The 19,560-nt window shown below is 42.7% G+C and overlaps 1 protein-coding gene across 3 annotated transcripts; it reads left to right on the top strand.

Moving 5' to 3' along the window:
• The first annotated feature begins 179 nt into the window (after positions 1-179).
• Positions 180-15,382, top strand: Akr1e2 (aldo-keto reductase family 1 member E2). 3 transcript variants are annotated; one of them, XM_031358724.1, is made up of 10 exons: positions 180-292; positions 1,884-2,051; positions 4,778-4,894; positions 6,732-6,809; positions 8,257-8,379; positions 9,605-9,702; positions 11,518-11,590; positions 12,096-12,179; positions 13,338-13,420; positions 13,947-15,382. In XM_031358724.1, the coding sequence occupies exons 2-10, from the start codon at positions 1,986-1,988 to the stop codon at positions 13,987-13,989; spliced, it is 765 nt and encodes a 254-aa protein (XP_031214584.1). In that variant the 5' UTR covers positions 180-292; positions 1,884-1,985; the 3' UTR covers positions 13,990-15,382. The 3 variants fall into 3 exon arrangements, with proteins under 3 accessions (XP_031214584.1, XP_031214582.1, XP_031214583.1); XM_031358722.1 differs by having other exon boundaries at positions 252-364; XM_031358723.1 differs by lacking the exon at positions 8,257-8,379 and having other exon boundaries at positions 252-364.
• The last annotated feature ends 4,178 nt before the right edge of the window (positions 15,383-19,560 follow it).

Below are 19,560 nucleotides of genomic sequence, written 5' to 3'. Positions count from 1 at the left end.
CTGATGTCCAGGAAATAAACCTTCACCCCAGCCTGTTTGCAGGAAGAACAGCGCAGAGGACCTGGGCTTTAGACAGGTTGCTAGGAGACGGAACTCCCAGGTTCACTGAGGATTAAGGAGAGACAAAAAGCACAACCTAACCCAGTTGCTTGGGTCCTCTGAAAGATGGACTGTGCCCCCAGCCAATCAGAGCACCAAGCGATCTCTCTATCAGCCAATTAGAGTGCCAGAACTCCAGCCAATTATGGCATTACCCTGAGCGCCCTGGACTGCTCTGTCACCTTCGGTGTAGGTAGGAGGCTGAACCTTTGAGTGAAGAGGTACCATGGAAAAAATCCCTATGGTGGGCTTGGGCACCTGGAAGGTAAGGTTGCTCTCCAGTGTGGGCCGGGCTAAGGGTCCTGGAGCCTGATGAATACTTGCTCAAGAACAGTCAGTTTCGCGGGATTTCTTAAGTGACTCCTTCCAAACCTGAACTCTGATCAAGGTTTTGCCTCCAGAACGATTAGAGGAGAGGTGGGACTCTCACCTGTGATCCTAAAACACCTGCTCCCTGCGAGGTTGAAAAGCTGTTAGGCTAACTTTATATAAAGCAACATGATCTTAACCTAGCCTCGTGTGAGCTAATCACGGGCTCCCAGCCTCCAAAAATTCATTTGTGCCAAGTGTCATTTACCTTTGCACTTTCACAGCAAAACTGAGTGTGTATGAAATGGCCACAAGGAAGCGTGCTACTTTGCATGCTAAAATAAACCAAGTAAAAATAATTGAATAGTTGCACCGATGTAAATGTAATGTCTACTTATGGAGTCCAGTTGGTGATAGCAGAAGGATTTGTTAGCAGTTGCACTGCTTGCTCAGTAGATTTTGTATGTAGGGCAAAATAAACATGAAGTTGAGTAGGTAAGGAGCTAGGCCTAGTTGACTCTGGGACAAGTTAGGGGATGGGGTACACGTGATCAAAACAATTTTTTTTGATAAAAAAGTAAATTTAAAAATTCTGTTTAGACAAAAGTTTTCAAATTTCTCCAGAAACTTTTGTAAAAAAGGTTTTGTTTTTTTTTGTTTGTTTGTTTGGGGGTTTTGTTTTTGTTTTGGCAATTTGGTGATTTGAGTGTTCTTTGGTACTGTATAGTGAAAGTTGAGATGGAAGAAACATAAATAAAATAACAAATTAATAAAAATGCGGGAAAATCACCTTCCCAACACAATGAAAGCATTTAATTCTATCTCCTGAAGACACAGGCATATGACTTTTGAAATATGTGGGAGGCAATGGAAAACCATAGCAAATGTGACATTGGCTGGTGATCTTAAATAATGTAGCTATGCTGGATATGTAAGTTGATTTGATATAATAACCAAGTCAACATTAGGACAAAGCAAGGAAAAGATCAAACGCAAGGCTAGCTTGGGCTACATTTTTTTTATTTAATGGAAATATCTACGTGTCTCACTAAGCTTTTCCTGTGTATGCCATATAGATAGCGAATGAATCCCTTGTGTGTGCATAAATACTTGTTTCATATTCACAGTTGGTTCATGCATCCCTGAGTGTTAGATATCAGACTGTTTCATGCCCCACCTGTTCTTACCCCTTCTGTAATCATTCACGAAGCACAAGACACAGCTCAGCCCTCTGCAAGAGCTGAAAACTACTGGAGGTCTTTTCCCTGAGTGAGTAAAGAAGCCAGGACAGAATATTAATCACATTCCGACTCTGAGGTTCTGCTCCCTACCTTTAGGTCTGGCTGACACTCGTACTGCTTTAATGATTTGAGTATTTATGTATTGCTTGGCTATACTTCCCCAGGTGACAGGGGAGAAGCAGAGTTGGGTTCCCCTCATGATAGAAAATTTCCTTGTGTTTGGTTCTATTACAGGCCTCTCCAGGAGAAGTGATCGATGCGGTTAAGGTGGCTATCAACCTGGGCTACCGGCACTTTGATTGCGCCTACTTATACCACAATGAGAGCGAGGTTGGAATGGGAATCAATGAGAAGATCAGGGAGGGCGTGGTAAAGAGAGATGAGCTGTTTGTTGTCAGTAAGGTAAGGCTTCTGGACCTCTGCAGTCATAGCTACTGACAGAGCTGGAATCATCTAGCCTAGAGGATTTTTTTCAGTTTCTTTATGGGAATTGGTACTTTTGGTTTGCAGTTGACTCTTAAGCTTCGTAAAAGTGTGAGGTTACATTTTGTTTGCTTATGTCTTTGTTTTATTATTTGGACATTCAGATGGACATTCAGAGACACACCACCAATCAACAGTACATTCATGAACACAAATCTTGGTTGAGGGACAACACCTTTGTGTCTGTAGTGACCAGAATAAAGTCCAAGCCCTTGTGAACTCTGTTTACATAGACAAGCCTAAACTTGGAATCACCTGCTAGGGATTTTCCAAGCTCCACACTAAGAAATTGGAGCTGTGGTGATAGCTCTACAAACAGGATACAAGTCAGTCATGCAGTATTCATGAACACAGCAGGTGCAGGAGTCTCTGGGAAGCAGAGGGGGGCTTTCTCCCCTTCCTTGCTTTCTCCCCTTCCTTGCTTTCTCCCCTTCCTTGCTTTTCTACTTTTGCTTTATTCTTATTTTTTATCTTTTACTTTTTTGTTTTGGGGCATTTATAAAGTAGATAGACATGGAAGGACTGGAAAGGGATCAGGATGCATGATGTGCAGTTCCCAGAGAAAGAATAAAAAAATGTTATGTGAAAAAAATAGCAAGTTTATTTCCAAACAAGTGGTTCTTTCTACAGAGATACATTGGTTATTTTGAAAATGAGAGGGATCCCCATCTCTCCCTACAGCACAGGTATAGGGGTGAAGCCACTGGTAAGCATTGTTATATGGTATTGAGAATATTAATTTCATGTTCTTTCTTCTAAGTATTTATTGAAACCATACTATTTTTTTCCCGTGATTGAACAAAATTACTACAGGCCAGGCATTTAGGTATGAGTGGAATCAGATATCACACACTCTCTCCTATAACGCAATAATAGCTTGGGATGGAGGAATTGTCAATGAAAATAGATCACAAAGACAGAAGGTAAGTCTACAACAGAAACAGGTCAAGGCACCAACATCCTACCATGTAAGATGCTTGCTCTTTTCCTTGAAACGTAGCGGGTTGAGACAAAAACTGTTCCTAAGTCAAGCAGTTCCTTTTACATGTCGATGAGATATTTGCAAAGGGCCTGTTGGTGTCTGGCAGGAGCATGCACTTTAAACAGTGTGATTAACAGCACAGGTAAGAGTTGATGAACATGCTGCCTAGTGAGGAAGGGACCAAGGAGAGAAGAAGGAAATAAACCCTGTAGGAAATGCAGTCAAACTTAAGACTTAAAGCTACTTTTTTTTGCCAGGTGTGGGGCCACAGGCCTTTAATCCCAGCACTCACAGCACTCAGGGAGCAAAGGCAGAAGGGTATCAGTGAGTTAAAGGACAGCGTGTTGTATATAGTCAGTTCCAGGATAGCCAGTGCTCCATAATGAGACCCTATCTCAAAAAAGAAAATGCGGCTTTCTTAAAACAGTATTGATCCAGGTGATTAAGAGCAGACAGTAGTCACGTGTTTAAGTTCTAGCTATCATTCAGGAGCAGTTCTGCCCGGGTATTAGATAGCTCAGGGACTGGGTCCCAATCTCAGCATGTCATAAATGCTGAAGCTTTGAATTTGAAGAACTCATGAAGAGTGTGAGCTCTCTCATCCATAGTTCCACATTCCAGGGGTGTTTCTGTTGTAGACTTACCTTCTGTCTTTGTGATCTATTTTCATTGACTATCATGGTGTAAGCTAGAACAGAGGGTGGGTGGAGAGGGCTTGGGGCACACTTGCTAAAGAGGGAGATTTTCTTCTGAATCTTCAGGCAGAGGGATGACGAATGAGGGATTTCCAAATCTGCAGAATCAAAATGTATTCTACTTCCAGGTGGGTGATAGTCAGACGGAGTCCTTGTGTAAGCTAGAACAGATTTAATCATAAACAGAAATGAACCTAGTTTGTCGTTACTGTGAGATGGCTTTCCAGCCCAAGATGGAGACCAGCTGGTTCAGTCTCTTACTGAACCTTCAGGTAGCCTAGTACCCAGCAAGCCCAAGCAACCATCCTGTCCCCTTGTCCCCTTCCCAGTTCTAGGTCACAGGAAATGTATCTTCTTAAACAAGGTGCTGAGGATTAGAGCTCTTGTCCTCATTTTTGTTAATATACTGTAGCTGCTGTTCATTTTCATGTCTTGATCTATTTACCTATTAATTTCCATTTCTACTTGCTTGGATGGAGCCTTTGGGTTGACTTCTGTGACCCTTAGTAAAAATGTGACAGGAGAAATAATGAAGTAAAAACAATTATGTAGCTTTTGATTTATTGTTCCCGGGGGAAATGGCTGCATAAATAAAAGATGGCAAATACAGCTCAATCCAAACCCACCTAGCTTTGCCTGAATGGTTATAAAAGATATGCACTAAAAAGAAGCTTGATCTATCTGTGAGATGGAAAAAAATGATCTCCTCTACACAGGACTCCCTCCCTGGATTTCACTTTCTTGGTTTCTGTGGATCTGGACCACCTGCCTCCCTCCCAATGCCTTCCTGTGTTGGACCTGAGTAGGAAAGGCCTCTGGCTGTGAAAAACCCAATCATCCATTTCTAAGGATAACACCCTGTCTTCCTTCAGAACCAGCTGTGTTGTTGTCGGGTGCAGGTTTGCGGGACGGACCAATGGGTATATGACCTGTTAGTCTTAGACGGTGGTCTTACTTCTCTTCTGCAGCTGTGGTGTACCTGCCACAAGAAGTCTTTGGTGAGAACAGCATGCATCAATTCCCTGGCAGCCTTAAACTTGAATTACCTGGACCTCTACCTCATACACTGGCCCATGGGTTTCAAGGTACCACTCAGTTTGTAGCTAGATTCCTGCCAAGACCTAGACAGATATCAGCATGGCAGAGGGCTTAGAAGCAAAACATTTTCCGTGTTTTATTATAGGAAATGTACCTATAAAATGTACTTAGAATTTGGAATGATTCAGAATTATTAAATGTGTATTTTCTAATACTTGTTCTGTGACCTACTGGGAATGTATAAATGGCCAACAGAGAGAGTGACCCTTGTCACTGCTTAGAAAAGTGACTAGGTCTTTTGATGCAGGGAATATTAAAAATGAACCAACACATTCCCACACATGTGCTGGCAACTCTCTACCCTGCACTGGTGGGCAGTGGCCGACCTGTTTTTATCTTGTGGAAACTGACTCAGAATTCCACAATCTCTCCACCCATCTCTCTATGTTTCCACTGGCTGGTCACTAGTACACCAGCCTATGCTTTAAATCCCCTATGGCCCTTGTGGTACACATCAGACAAATCCATGCTTTGATGCAGTACCTTTCTCTGCTGCCTCATGAAGAAAAACAATACAAACTTAGTTCAGAAACGACGACAGTAACTCAGTCGCTGGGTGCAGCAACTAAAATCCTAATCTTGTAAACCTTATTAAATCTAAATCCTCTGGTGGCAAATCCTGACAGATCCGCCATTGAAATTGGTACCTGACTAATACAGATGTAGAGGCTCACAGCCATCCATTGAACTGAGTACATGGTCCCCAGTGAAGGAATTAGAGAAAAGACCTATGGAGCTGAGGGGTTTGCAGCTCCTTAGGACAAACAACAATATGAACTAACTAGTACCCTCAGAGCTCCCAGGGTCTCAACCACCAACCAAGGACTGCACGTGGTGGTTCTGATTGTTCTGGCAGCATGTGTATAGTAGAGGATTGCAAATTTGATCATCAATAGGAGGAGAGGACCTCTGCCCTGTGAAGGTTCTGTGCCCCAGTGTAGGGGAATGACAGGGCCAATAAGTGGGAGAGGGTGGGGTGGCAAGCATGGGAAGAGGGGAGGCAACAGGGGTTTGTTCTTGTTGGTTTTGTTTATTTATTTGTTTGGTTTTTGGAGGGAAAACTGGGAAAGGAGAAATTTACATGTAAATAAAGAAAATATCTAAAAAAAGAAAAAGAAAAAAAAAAAGAAATTGGGAGACACTACATCTTATCCTCATGCTATCCCCATCCAAAAGGACCTAACTCTCTCTTCCCCTCTCCAACCAGAAGTTCCGCCTACTTGCCCAGTGTTTGGCTCCTTTATTCATTAGGGGATTGGTTCACAAGAAGTCACCTGAGTATGACTCACAACTTGACCGCAACCCCTCCCAGGAGAGAGGAATTAGCATCAACATACAAACAGCATCAGGCGCATCCACAAGTCTGGCTCATCAGGCGCATACCACTCAGATGGCTCTCTCTACCCCCTTTCCACTAACTTTGTAGTCTCACTTGGTTATCATTCAACTTGATAGGAAGTGTTAGAAAGAAGAGCAAAGAGGCTAATAATATTGTTGGGATAAAGTTGATCATATTAAAACATGAAGGAAGCCCATTGTTCCCTGTTTTTAAAAAATATGAATCAGGCAGGGATTCAAGCTTTTCACAAGCATCATGATGAGATTTTGCTGGCCTTGCCCTCCCTTTGTGCTTGGTCTTAAGATGACCCCTAAGGCCTGGACAAGGGAAATGGTACAACCAGGCCAGTAGGACTTAGTGACAAGTTCAAGGCTAAGACGCAAATTCACTGGCTCAGACTATACATCTCCATTGTCTCCCTGTGTAGTCTTGTGATAGAGAATGCCACAAACCCCAATAAGCTCTTTTTCTTTTGGTTCTCACAGCCTGGGGAAAAAGATGTCCCTTTGGATCACAGTGGCAAGGTCATACCCAGTCACACCAGCTTTCTGGACACTTGGGAGGTAAGTGGAGCCGTACCTACTGGACAGTTCACCCCTGCTCATAGGTACCCAAATAAAAGCTGCATAAGATCTGGAGCTTCTATGTTAAAATACCCCACGGACAACTTCAAATATGTGTTCTTCAGTACATGGTAGTTAAATATTGATGGTCAGTGTAGCATGATCTATAATGTTCCCATCAACCAGTGGTAATGACTAACACTGTAGTCCTCTCCTAGTTCCTGGAGGTTTCCTTTTAACTGTTATAAAACATAATGTTGGCACAATATTTTGGAGCTCAAATTGGGATGACAGAAAAAGGAAAAGGTTAGAGGGAAGATGACCAAGTATCAAGTCTGTGTCCAGGATCCTAAAGAAAAATGATGAGCATTCATAATGAAGTGCACAAGAACAATTAGGAAGGTGGTAGGCATGAAAGTAGGAGCAGAGCTTATCAGGACACTGCAAGCTCTAGTACCCTTGCTGCCCAGCTTTAGGACCAGAACACCGGCACATTTGTACAAGCTCAAGTATAAACCAGCAAAGCTTAGAGAAGTTTCCTGGAAAAGATGTTATACATGGGACCATTCCTGTGAGACTGATGGGTAAAATTCTAGGAGCATTTCAGTGCCTTAGAGAGACAAGAGGGATGGAGCAGACAGGGAGAAGTCCCTGGGCTGGGCAGTGATACCTCACTTCCGGTAAAGATGTGAATCATGGGAAGTAGTCAGAAAGAAACCGAACAAAGTGTTTCTGAAGGCTCCAGCCCTTGCTATCACCCTGGGCTTCTGCTCATCAGACGTCTAGAGTTTAAACTGGAGGCTCTGGATGGTGCATTATTGGGTGATTATTGCAGAATCTTAAGTCACTGGTTGCTATCCTCATGAACACTGGACACTTATGCCTGACTCCACACTGCCATGAAACTCATGGGTACTCTGTAGCTGAGGCTTGAGGGAGGGAGCCATTATCAGAGGTCAGCCCAGGTCAGGTTGCTTTGCCTTCCAGGAACTTACACATTTCTTAAGATGTGGGAAGTGAGAGCCCCCAACCCATCACCAAGCTCAAGATGAAGAGCTAGGGGTACAGAAAAGCCAGCAAAGAGAGCAGTCATGGAGAGGAGCACTGCGCACATACATGTATGTGAGTGCATGCATGCACACACATGCACACACACACACACACACACACACACACACACCTCCATGGGCAACTGCAGACCATATCAGAGCACAGGAGTACGAGCAGACAAAATATGCTGACACTTGCTGAGATCCAGCCTTGGCTAAATGCTTTGTGTGAATTATTTCATGGAACTTTAAGAAAGCCCTGGTAGAAATAATATTGGCCACATGGCTTTGTAACTTCCAATAAAATGCTTTTAAAGTAAAGACGCCATGGCAAGTCACAAAGGGGCGTGGCTTATCAGGGAACTAGACAACTTGCATGCTCTGCACATTTCTTTCAGGCCATGGAGGATCTGGTGATTGAGGGTCTGGTGAAGAATATTGGGGTGTCCAACTTTAACCATGAACAGCTTGAGAGACTTTTGGATAAGCCTGATTTGAGAATCAGGCCGATAACTAACCAGGTAGGTTGGTAGATGGTCAGAAGTCATACTCAGGGTTGTTTTCTCCTCCATGTGGAGGTGGATGAGACATGTCACATGCATTTACCTGTAGTAGCTCTTAGAATTGTAATGAGGTAACAGCAGAAATGACATGCCCTAGTGGGCAAGTGTCTTTCTTTATATCCCATGTGGTTAGGTGATGCCATGGGTGGATAGGGTATGACACAGATCTCTATTCTTGGCATGGTTTTGGAGGCAGATAACTAAGTGTGTTCAGAAGAATAGGGTCCTCAAAAACGTTCACCCTCATTAGAGGAAAGCAGCCCTTCTGTCTCACTCACCTAGCCCGTGCACACTCCCAACAGAAGAGCTGGACGGGATAACACTGCCTTCACCCAAGTGGGCAACATGCAGAAATAAATCTTCCCCTCCCACCTGCCCTTCACATTCTGCTACAACACATACTGCACCCAAAACCTCACACAGTTTCTATGTTTGCTGGCCACAATTTGTAAACAAAATTCATGTGTAATGACCATAATGATTTTTGTCTGAATTTGGTGATAGGTGTAGCCCAAAACTAAGAACAGCCTGGGCATCTGATATTTTTTTCAATAAGTATTTGTTGAATGAACAAAAATAGAGAATTTCATGTGCAAGTGAGGTCAACAAACCTTCAAACGAGACTTCCCTGGACATTGACCCTCCTGGCAAAGACACCACTCAATTCTCTCCAAGTTCTCTAGTTGAGAATCAATTATACATCTGTTTATAACCTGAAATTGTGCATGAGAAAATGGAGAAGGCAGACATGCTGCTGTCAAGGCTTTTGTTTGAAAATCAAATCCTGGTGACAAAAGATAGCCAATACACAAACTAAATGTAGAAGGTGCTGGGTAATGGGAGTACTGCAGTGGAGACTGGAAGGGCAGGGGAGGAGGGGCTGGATTCAGACTGCTCAGGCTTTTTCCTGTGATAGAGAAAGCCACTCTGAGCAGGTGACATTTAAATGTCTGCATGACATAAGGGTCTAAGAGTCTGAGGACTCAGAGCCACTTATACCATCTACCATTCTGGAAACAGCAGAGACCAGTTTACTCATTTGCAGGTAGAGACACCCAGAGCTTAAGAGGATCCTTTGCACCTAGTTATTGATGGTGAGGATGTCAAGCAAGTTTTCCCCTCAGTGCTTTCCTAGAATGCTACTTGTTTGATATATTTTGGAACACTGTGGTTTTGTTTGTAGATTGAATGCCATCCATATCTTAATCAAAAGAACCTGATTGATTTTTGCCATAAAAGAAATGTGTCTGTGACCGCTTACCGTCCCCTTGGTGGCTCAAGGTAAGGACATGTCAGAGAGTGTGCTAATCGGGATGCTAACAGACAATTGAGTGTTGGAGGAGCTTCATTAAGAAAGAGGATTAGAATAGGGCTGCCCACACCTCTCAGGCCCCACGGTGAATGTAGGGAGCTATTTCTCAAACTGAAGAGTTGTTTTAATCATGTTTCCCTGTGAGGGTAACCAGCTTTGACTGGACAGACCCAGCCTAAAGTGAAGCCTTTGCTGATCTGCCTGGTAGTTCATCAGTCAGCTACTATCCTGTAACTTCAAGACATGTCCCAAAACTCAGAGTCTTCAGATAATGCTAAAATGGCACATCTTTCCCTGAACCTGAGTTTTGTACCATTCTCCTACTGAGACACCTAAGCCAGAACTGTGGAAACCATCCGTTTACCATGCCCCGACTCCAACCCAACACAAAGATCAATAACATATTGTGCTAGTAGAACCCAGAGTCTGTCCTTTGCTCTATGTTGCCATCCTCTCTACCTTAATGGAGTGCAGAACCCTTAAAGTTTGTAGCCCTATAACTCCCAGAGGGTACACCTGTTCCTTTGTGATGCTCAACTGCTAGCTAAAGTGATCTCATCGCACATGAGTAGACATACTCATCTCCCACCTGAGCCTGTATGGTGGAGCTGAGCCAGCTCAACCCTCCTCTGGTCACTCTTTCCCCAGCCCTGCATACCTTCAGCACATCGATCACATGAAACTGCTCATGTTCCCTCAGAATATTCTTTCTAGTCATGGCAACTGTACGTACTGCTGTTTTTACTAAAACTCTGTCGTTTGTTTTTTCTTGAGTTGGTCAACTCTTGTTTGTGATGTCATGTTCAGTTCAGCACTGAGCCCTCCAGGAAGGGTCCACAACTCCTTTTTGTATTTGGTACACTACTCATGTCATAGCATCTCTTTCTCTACCTAATATACCCAGGAACTTTGCACTGTCTGTCACTGAATTTACTTAAAATGCAGAAACCTTCTCTTATGAGTCTGTTCCAAGCCTCATGCTCTGTTCCAGGAAAACATTAGGACACTCTAGAAGGATGGACTTGCTTCACCTTTTTGCCTATTTATTCTATGGGATGTAGGGCGTGCATATTTAAACGTGATAGCAGCTGAGGAGCTCCTAGAAATCTGGGGTATATTTTACAGCTGAGCCTTGGGGTAGTAGGGACTGAGGTAGAGTAAATGACTGGTGTATTGCAAGGTAAGACCTGCTCGGTCTTGATCTTTCTGGACACATTGAGTACTGTGACTAGGTCCATGCTTGAAATCTGTTAGCTGCTTAAAAAGAAAGGTTTTGCTGGGTTCAGTCCCTAGCGCTGTGTAGACAACTATGGTAGTGCACACCCATAAACGAAGCATTTTGCAGAGGAGCCAGAACGATCAGAAGTTCAAAGTCATTCTCAGGCTACAGAGCAAGCTCAAAGCCAGACATGATGCCCTGTCTAAAATAAAATAAAACTGCTAACTTTAGTCACTAGGACCCTTGCCTGGATAGATTTTTAACAGATACTATCTATCATAGTCTTAAAAATCTCTTGTACTGAAAGTTGTTACTATAATAAAATAGTAAATCTTACTGAGGCCTATTGACACCCACTAGTAATCTCAGGAGCAACAGAGGCACTGGGACTGAGTTTAAAGTCACCCAGGACTACTAAGTGAAGTTACTTTTAAAAAAGAAAAAATAATAAGTAAATGAAATAAATTAAAATCTAGTAAATTTTTCATTCTTGAGAAGAGTAATTTTTTTCAGCACGTGTATTGATCAACTTCCTGACAAGGTACACTCTGCTCTGTCTGTCTAGAGATGGAGTTCACTTGATGGATGATATCATCATTAGGAGGATTGCAAAGAAGCATGGGAAGTCTCCTGCTCAGGTATGTGGAAAGGACTGTCATGTGCTAGAATCATACTTCTCCATGACCTTTCCCCCACAGTCCTGGGCTTGGATGAGTTGATTCACCAGGACTTCCCAATTTATAGCCATAATTAGTTGGTTCCATGTTCACATCCAGTCAAGCCACTTATACTGCCATCCTCAAATGTCAGCAGTCAAGACATGCTCCAGTGTTGCTTCCATTGCCCCACCAACTTTACGGATGACCGGTGATTCAAGTCATCCTTGTCCAAATGCCCTGGTCATCTGGGAAATTGGACACATGCCAAGGGAGTCTAGTGAATGGGGTAGGTGAGTCCTCTGATCTTCTCGGGCTGAGGGCCTTCCTTACAGCTAGATTGGCAAAGCGTGTCAGTTTAATCCCTAAGGGACTTTGAGATGAAAGAGACTTTTTAGCTCTTACCATACAATGAAACTGAAATATTGTACCGCCTTAGCTTTGATTCCATTTGTTTTATTGCTGCATAAAACTTTCTTTCCTACAGATTTTGATCCGATTTCAGATCCAAAGGAATTTGATAGTGATTCCCAAATCTGTCACCCCAAGTCGGATTAGAGAAAATATCCAGGTAGGCATTTCCTGACTTAATGAGGCCTGACTGACTTCTCTGACAAACATCCAACCCCTAGACTCTTATGGCCTTCACCTGGCAGAGGTTTAGTGCTCTGTAAGCTGTGCCACTGGCTAGTCTTTCATGTAGACAGGTCCTTACTACTTCATGTCCCCTCCCTACCAACTCTCCTAAGGATGGATGTCATTGTGCCACACTGACCCTCAACAGGAGCTACATATGTCCAATGTGTGCTCAGGAGGAAGGAATACAGGGTTGGCGAACATCTAGCCAGTCTGGGCCGTATGGAGTATGCCCACTGATCTCTTGCAGGCAGTAGCTCTGGGTGTTATGTTCCTCATTTTTACCTAGTGACATTTAAAAGTTAGTGAATGCCCAGAACATCTTAGCTTAGCTAGAACATGTAGAAAATATGAAGACAATCTTTTAAAACTCAACCAAGAATCATAGCAGAAATGGGACCTGATACCAGGGACAGGGAATAGTGTCAGTGTATGAGAGGCTTGAGAAAGTGCCAGTAAGATCTGGAGGGGCAAGGGGTTGTGTACATGAGCTTAACCAGAAGAACAGTATCAGGGATAGTAGACTGCGAGCTAGTCCTCCAAGCAGGCCAGAGGCTTTCAATCCAAGCGCTAGGTCTGGGCTCTCCGTGACCGTGCAGAGTACCTGTTCAGTTTGGCCACACCACAGGGACACCAGCCTTGACTTTTAGTGTCTATTTTAGTACCGTTTACTTTTCCCCCATGACCCACATGACTCGAGCCCTGAGGCTACCTTTCTTCAGCTCCTCGCATACTATGTGGCTGTAACTGGTTTGGACAGACTGAGGGCGGCCATCTTCTTAGCTTCCACCACTTAGGACATGACAAAGCTACTAGGTATTTTTCAAGGGGAGGATGTAGATCAATAGAAGAAACACTTTGCTTTTTTTTAACTCTTCCCCTGTGTTCCACATCCCCATAAAACAGAAACAATATATAGCTCATCTTTCCAAGGTTTCTTGATGCTAAGCCACTGTCAGTCAAGGGATGAAAAGTCATGCATTTTGGGAGGTTCACTTATGCTTCAGGGGAAGTCTTAGGTATCTAATGAAGAACTTCTTTCACAGAGTTTACTATGAATTCCATATGATTACCTCCCTGATTTTGCTTCTAGGTATTTGATTTTGAATTAACTGAAAAAGATATGGAGGAACTCCTCAGCCTAGACAAGAACCTCCGTCTGGCCACATTCCCTACGTAAGTCTGTCTCCTTCATTTTCTTTAAAGAGAAAGGAAGCTTAGCAGGAGGACTGGTTCCTGAATAGGTATTTACTCTTATATTTCAATCTTAATTAAACTGTATTGTGACTCTCTCCTGTCTAAGGCTGGGCCAGTGAATAAAAGACAGTGACCTTTGTATACTGGAGAGGCACAACTCTTCCACTTAAAATGTTTTCTTTAAAAATGCCTGCTCCTAGTCGGTCATCAATGGGAGGAGAGGCCCTTGGTCCTGTGAAGGTTCTATGCCCCAGTGTAGTGGAATGCCATGGCCAAGAAGCAGGAGAAGGTGGGTTGGTGAGCAGGGGGAGGGAATAGGAGAATTTTTTGGAGGGGAAGCTGGTAAAGGGGATACCATTTGAAATGTAAATAAAGAAAATATCTAATAAAAATAAATAAAAAAGAAAAGTCACAAATAAATGGACATATATCATTAAAATAAAAAATAAAAAATAAAAAAAATGCCTGCTTTTTCCCTCTTTAATTCATGATTCTTATTTTCTAGAACTGAAAATCACAAGGACTATCCATTCCACATAGAGTACTGAAGACAGCTTCACTTGCCGTCTTTTCTGCTCAGCAGAAACAGGTCACCAAGCTCAGAGCACTGATCCACCACTGCAGAGGCCAAGTGGTCCCTCTGTGGCCACAGCACCAGCCACTGCCACAGCCAAGATTGGCACCAGTGTTGGAATAAGGAAGATCCTGCCTGGAACAGGACCAGTTCAGAGAAAAATAAAGATCTAGGGATGAGAAAGGGAAGGACCATGGGGTCTGTGGCTGCTTCCAAGTTGTTAGGGATAGCCAAGCACAAAGAGTAATGTAATTGATGTCAGTGGGTCCCAATCTTTGTGGCTTCTGTTTTTGGAAGTGAGATGCTGATTGCTCATGAGTGAAAATTACTTTCACATTTTAAGGAAACCTGCTTGACAGAAGTGTTTGAATAACATGGAAGATTTGAGAAGTTAGTACAATTAGTATCCATGAGTTGACTGCAGTAAGTACCAGCCTGAGCCCAATTTTGTACTCTGCCCTCCCAGAGTAAAAAATTTATTTTAACAATTTTCTAGATGATTTCAAAGCCAAATCTTCCAGCACTTAAAAGAAGAAAAGGCTCTCAAGCTGAGGCCCCAGCTCAGACAAAATGTGTTTATATTTTTCTTACTTAAAAACTTTTGGGGGCGGGGAATGTGTGTGCATCTTCACATATGTATGCAGGTGAACATGCATGTGCATGCCTATAGAGGCTAACTTCTCAAAAGAAGAGAAGGGATCTCCTTGTGTGGGTCCCAGAAAGAGATTTGCTGCAGAAAGACATTTGCTTATGATGCAAGAACCTCATGTGAAACTTGTCAGGGCAGTGTGGGTGGAACTGGAGTTGGAGGTCCTGGCAGGCTCTCTACAAAGTCCACTGAAAATCTATCACCTGCATTTTATAAAGCAGACCTGACTCCTCCTCAGCCTCACGACAATGAATATTTATTTTTGCCATAGTCACAACTCCTTATCATTAATTTTGTGAAATTTAGTTAGCTCCTAATCTTTGAATTTTTCTTAAAAATGGCATCGTACACATAAAACACTGGATGTAATCATTAGCAAGTAATAGCCTCTGTGGGGGGTGCATGTGAGTATACCTGGAAGTTACATATTGTTGTATTTCCTAGAATCTAATCAGGACATATCTAACCATAATATTTTGCATGGCTCTGGTTACTTATACAGAAAACACTGCCAATTTGGAAAGTTTTTCTTAATCATAATTCATATTGTGTGAATCATTACTTCCTACTCTACTGCCATGCAAATGAGGATGGAATTCCACAAAACTGATGGTCCAGAACTTGTTCCTGTCTATATTATGAGTTATAACATATCACCTTTCTTCCCTAGCTATATCTTAGTTGAATTAAAGAAACTATGGAGCCCTAGGCCTCCATGCAAAGACAATGACAATCCCTTGAGAACATGCTTTCAAACTAACTGTATGTTAACAAGCATATGTAAATATTAAATTCAGGCCACAGCCATGTCTACCCCCGTAAAGATCTAAATACCCCTTTCTTTGCTAAGGAAGCATATTTGCCATCCTGTCCCCTTCCAAACTGCAGGGAACCTAATACTTGATGGTGACACAGAAACAGTGATTTTCAATTTGATTTCCAAAAGCAAATTTGTAAGTCTCTCCTTCCTTTCCTTTCATGAGAACAGAACTGAAGGACATTTTGCTCTGTGGGATTAGTCTTCAGAACAGGCTTCCAAAGGCTAAGTGGAAGATCACCATCTTCAAAGCATCCTAGGACAACCCAGAAATCTCTGGCACCCAGCCCTGACCTCAGGTCAGTTGCTGGCAAATGAACTTGTGGCAGCTCTGTGAGGGCAGGGACATGACTGTGTCTGTCTGGTCCCCAGCCCTCATCCTGGCAACCCCAAGCATGAGGCTGACATAAAGCTGTTACTCAACAGTGATTTCCTGGGTTGATATGCAATGGCCTCTACCCAGGAAGGACAGAAAGCCTGGTAGGGGTGGTCCAGGCTTTGTAGCTAGACAGATCTGGACCTTAACCTTCCAGCCACCTTAGCTTCAGACTGTGCTGTCCCCCTTACCCAACAACTTCACCACAGACCTCAGAGAGCTCTTAGGAATGTCAACTGTAAATAGCACACAGAGTCTTTAGTCAACAAAAGCAGAAACTTCTGCTTTGTTTTCAGTTCACAAACATTTAGCACTCTGCTATATGCAAGATGCTGCCCAAGCTTAGTAGGCAGTCCCACATCATAAGGGCTTCAGTTAATTTTTGTGACAATCCTCTGAAGTTGGGTCTATTTAACACCCTCCTTTGCAGCTTCAGCTTTTGAAATACAAGAGAACTAAGGCAACTTGCCTGAAGCCTGAGACTAACCCTCATAAAAAGGTACTGTTTTAGAAAGGCACTGGTTCCTCACTAGAACAGAAAAGTAATGTCTACCAGGCTGCCCAGCAAAACAATGGGGGAGCTGACAAGAGACTCCTATTAGTATCCTGCCACTGGACTGGAATTGTTCTCACTAGTAAAACTGCATTTTGTCCAAAGCTTCAGAATATTACATTTAGATTCTTGGAATATAAGCTCTTCTAGTTGTAACTTGTGTCAACTTGACACAACCTAGAATCACCTGGAATATATCTCTCAATGATTTTATATGAATGAATTTATATATATTCATATCAGGTTGGCCTATGGGATACTGTCTTTACTGTTAATTGATGTAGGACAAAATAGCCCATTGTGAGTGTTACTATTCCCTAAGCAGGGATCCTGAATACTATACAGAGGAAATAGCTAGCTGAAAACACAAGTAAGCAATCAAAAATCCATGTAAAGTGGAAACTTAAGGATTCTTTGTAAAGTCAGTTGGATGGTGTTTTGCTAGGGCAAATGCATGAAGAAACATTTAGCTGAAGTGGACACAGATAAAAAATAAGGCAGACTCATGAAGGAACATTTAGATGAAGCAGACACAGATCAAAGGGTGCCAAGAAGTTCTAGGTTGTGCCTCTCTCAATGAAGCAAAGATGAGAGACCCACAAATGTTCCTCAACTGGCTCTACAAACAAGCCTAGCTCAGCCTCGGTCACTGTCCATCAAGTCCTATTTATACACTCCAAACATCACGTGCCTCCTCCTTGTGTCTTGCTTCAGCATGTGCATCTGTCTCAGCTGACAGCACTCTGCCAATCAGCCCAAGATCACAAAAGTGGCAAGAAACTACAGCATACCACCAGATGATTTTTGGTGCATTTCTCTCTATGGAGTCCCATCAAATACAGCTCAACTATGCAATGTAACGTAGACCAATACAGGCATGTAGTTAGCAAAGAACCCTTCATCACCTGTCCTTTCACATGCTTGCATTAGCAGACACCTGAGAATCTAGTAGTTTCCCAGCCCAAAAGAAGAAGGTTCCAATGGATGTGCTGGCAAAGTAAGTGCAAGTAGGCAAAGAATAAAAGAAAATATAAAGAACTCAAGACACTAGACATCAACAAGCCAAATAATCAAATTTAAAAATGGGGTATATCTTCCCTTTGGACCTCCTTATTACCTAGTTTCTCTGGGTCTGTTGATTGTAGCATGGTTGTCCTGTACTTTATGGTTAATGTCCACTTATAACTGAGTACATACCATACATGTCTTTCTGGCTCTGGGTTACCTCACTTAGGATGATATTCTCAAGTTCTATACATTTTCCTGCAAAAATCATGTCTTTGTTTTAATAGCTGAATAACATCCCATTATGTAGATGTATTACATTTTCTTTATCCATTCTTCAGTTGAGGGACATTTAGGTTGTTTCCAACTTCTGGCTATTACAAACAACGCTGCTATGATCATTGAGCAAGTGTCCTCATAGTTAGACATCTTTTTGGGTAGATGCCCAGGAGTGGTGCACAAGTTTGCACTCCCACTAGTAATGGAAGACTGTTCCCTTTGCTCTTCCCAACATGTGCTGTCTCTTGAATTTTTGTCTTAGCCATTCTGAAAGATGTAAGATGAAATCTCATGGTCATTTTGGCTTGCATTTTCCTGATGACTATGGACATTGAACATTTTTCTTTTTTATTTATTTATTCATTTGCTTTACTTCCCAATATCAGCCCCCTCTCTCCTCCCAGTACCTTCTCACATAGATCCTCATCCCACTTCCTTTTCCCCTCTCCTCTGAGATGGGAGAGTACCTCCTAGGTGTCCTCCTCTCCTCTCTTCCTCCCAGGTTTATCAAGTCACTGGAGGAATAAGTGGAAGAAGACCAACAGAGTCAACTAACCTGGATCTTTGGGGGCTTCTAGAGACTAAACAATCAACTAAAGAATGGGCATGGGCAGGACCTAGACCCCTCCTCACACATATGTATCAGAAGGACAGCTTGATCTTCATGCAGGTTCCCAGGTCTATCCCTGAATCTGTGGCCTCCCTGTGGATCCAATTCCCCCTAACTGAACATTCTGTTTAGCTCTGTACCCTATTTTAAAATTGGGTTATTTGATTTATTTGTTTCTAATTTATGTTCTCTCTCTCTCTCTCTCTCTCTCTCTCTCTCTCTCTCTCTCTCTCTCTGTGTGTGTGTGTGTGTGTGTGTGTGTGTGTGTGTGTGTGTGTGGTGTGGTGTGGTGTGAATAGTCTTGCCCAATTTCTAGCATGCCATTTTGTCCTAGTGACAGTATCCTTTGCCTTACAGAAGATTTTCAATTCCATGAGTTTCCATTTATCAATTGTTGATCTTAGAGCCTGAGCTATTGGTGTTCCATTCAGGAAGTTGTCTTCAGTACCAATGCATTCAAGGCTGTTTCCCACTTTCTCTTCTGTTATATTTAGTGTATCAATTTCATGTTGAGGTCTTTGATCCACATGGACTTGAGCTTTGTGTAGGGTGATAAATATGAATCTACTTGTGTTCTTCTACATGCAGACATTCATTTAAGACCAGCATCATTAATTAGTCATCAGAGATGGATAGAGAAATGGAACTAGGTAGGAGAGAGAGTAAAGAAGGGAACATGGATGGAGTTAGGTTGTGGGGAAAGGGGGCAGAAGAAAGCTGGAAGTAAAAATGGAAGTTGGTGGAGTGCATCTCTGGTGACTAGCTGAAGGCCTGGGAATAAGAAGGATACAAGAAGTCTATGAGGGTAACCCTAGCCGAGATACCTACCTGAGGGGGATATAAAGAATAAAATGGCCACCTCTTGTAGCTAGGCAAAACTTCCAGAGGAAGGAGGGGAACATCAATCCACCCACAAAACCTTCAAACCAAAATATGTCTTGTCTATCTTGTACAGGGATAAAAATAGAACAGAGACTGGGAGAACATTCAATCAATGAGTTTCCAAACTTGAGATACATCCATGAGAGAAATTAATGATACTTTGCTATACTTGAAGGCAACAACCTAGCATAACTGTTTCCTGAGAAGCTTAAATCAGCAGCAAATGGAGACAGATACAGAAACCCAGAGTCAAACATCAGGAGGAGCTCAGGAAGTCTTGCGGAAGAGTAGGAGATAGAAGTGAGCATGTCAAAGTGGTCAAGGACACCACAGAATGGCCCACAAAGTCAACTAACGTGGAGCCATGTGGTCTC

The sequence above is a fragment of the Mastomys coucha genome, unplaced genomic scaffold (genome assembly GCF_008632895.1).
Source record: "Mastomys coucha isolate ucsf_1 unplaced genomic scaffold, UCSF_Mcou_1 pScaffold7, whole genome shotgun sequence".
In the NCBI taxonomy this organism is placed as follows: domain Eukaryota; kingdom Metazoa; phylum Chordata; class Mammalia; order Rodentia; family Muridae; genus Mastomys; species Mastomys coucha.
This window is presented reverse-complemented; position numbering and strand designations above follow the sequence as displayed.

Coding starts and splice junctions, on each gene's coding strand:
- Akr1e2 (XM_031358722.1), top strand. CDS start 326: ATGGAAAAAATCCCTATGGTGGGCTTGGGCACCTGGAAG. Junction 2,052..4,777: donor AGCTGTTTGTTGTCAGTAAG/GTAAGGCTTCTG, acceptor TCTCTTCTGCAG/CTGTGGTGTACCTGCCACAA. Junction 11,591..12,095: donor ATGGGAAGTCTCCTGCTCAG/GTATGTGGAAAG, acceptor TCTTTCCTACAG/ATTTTGATCCGATTTCAGAT.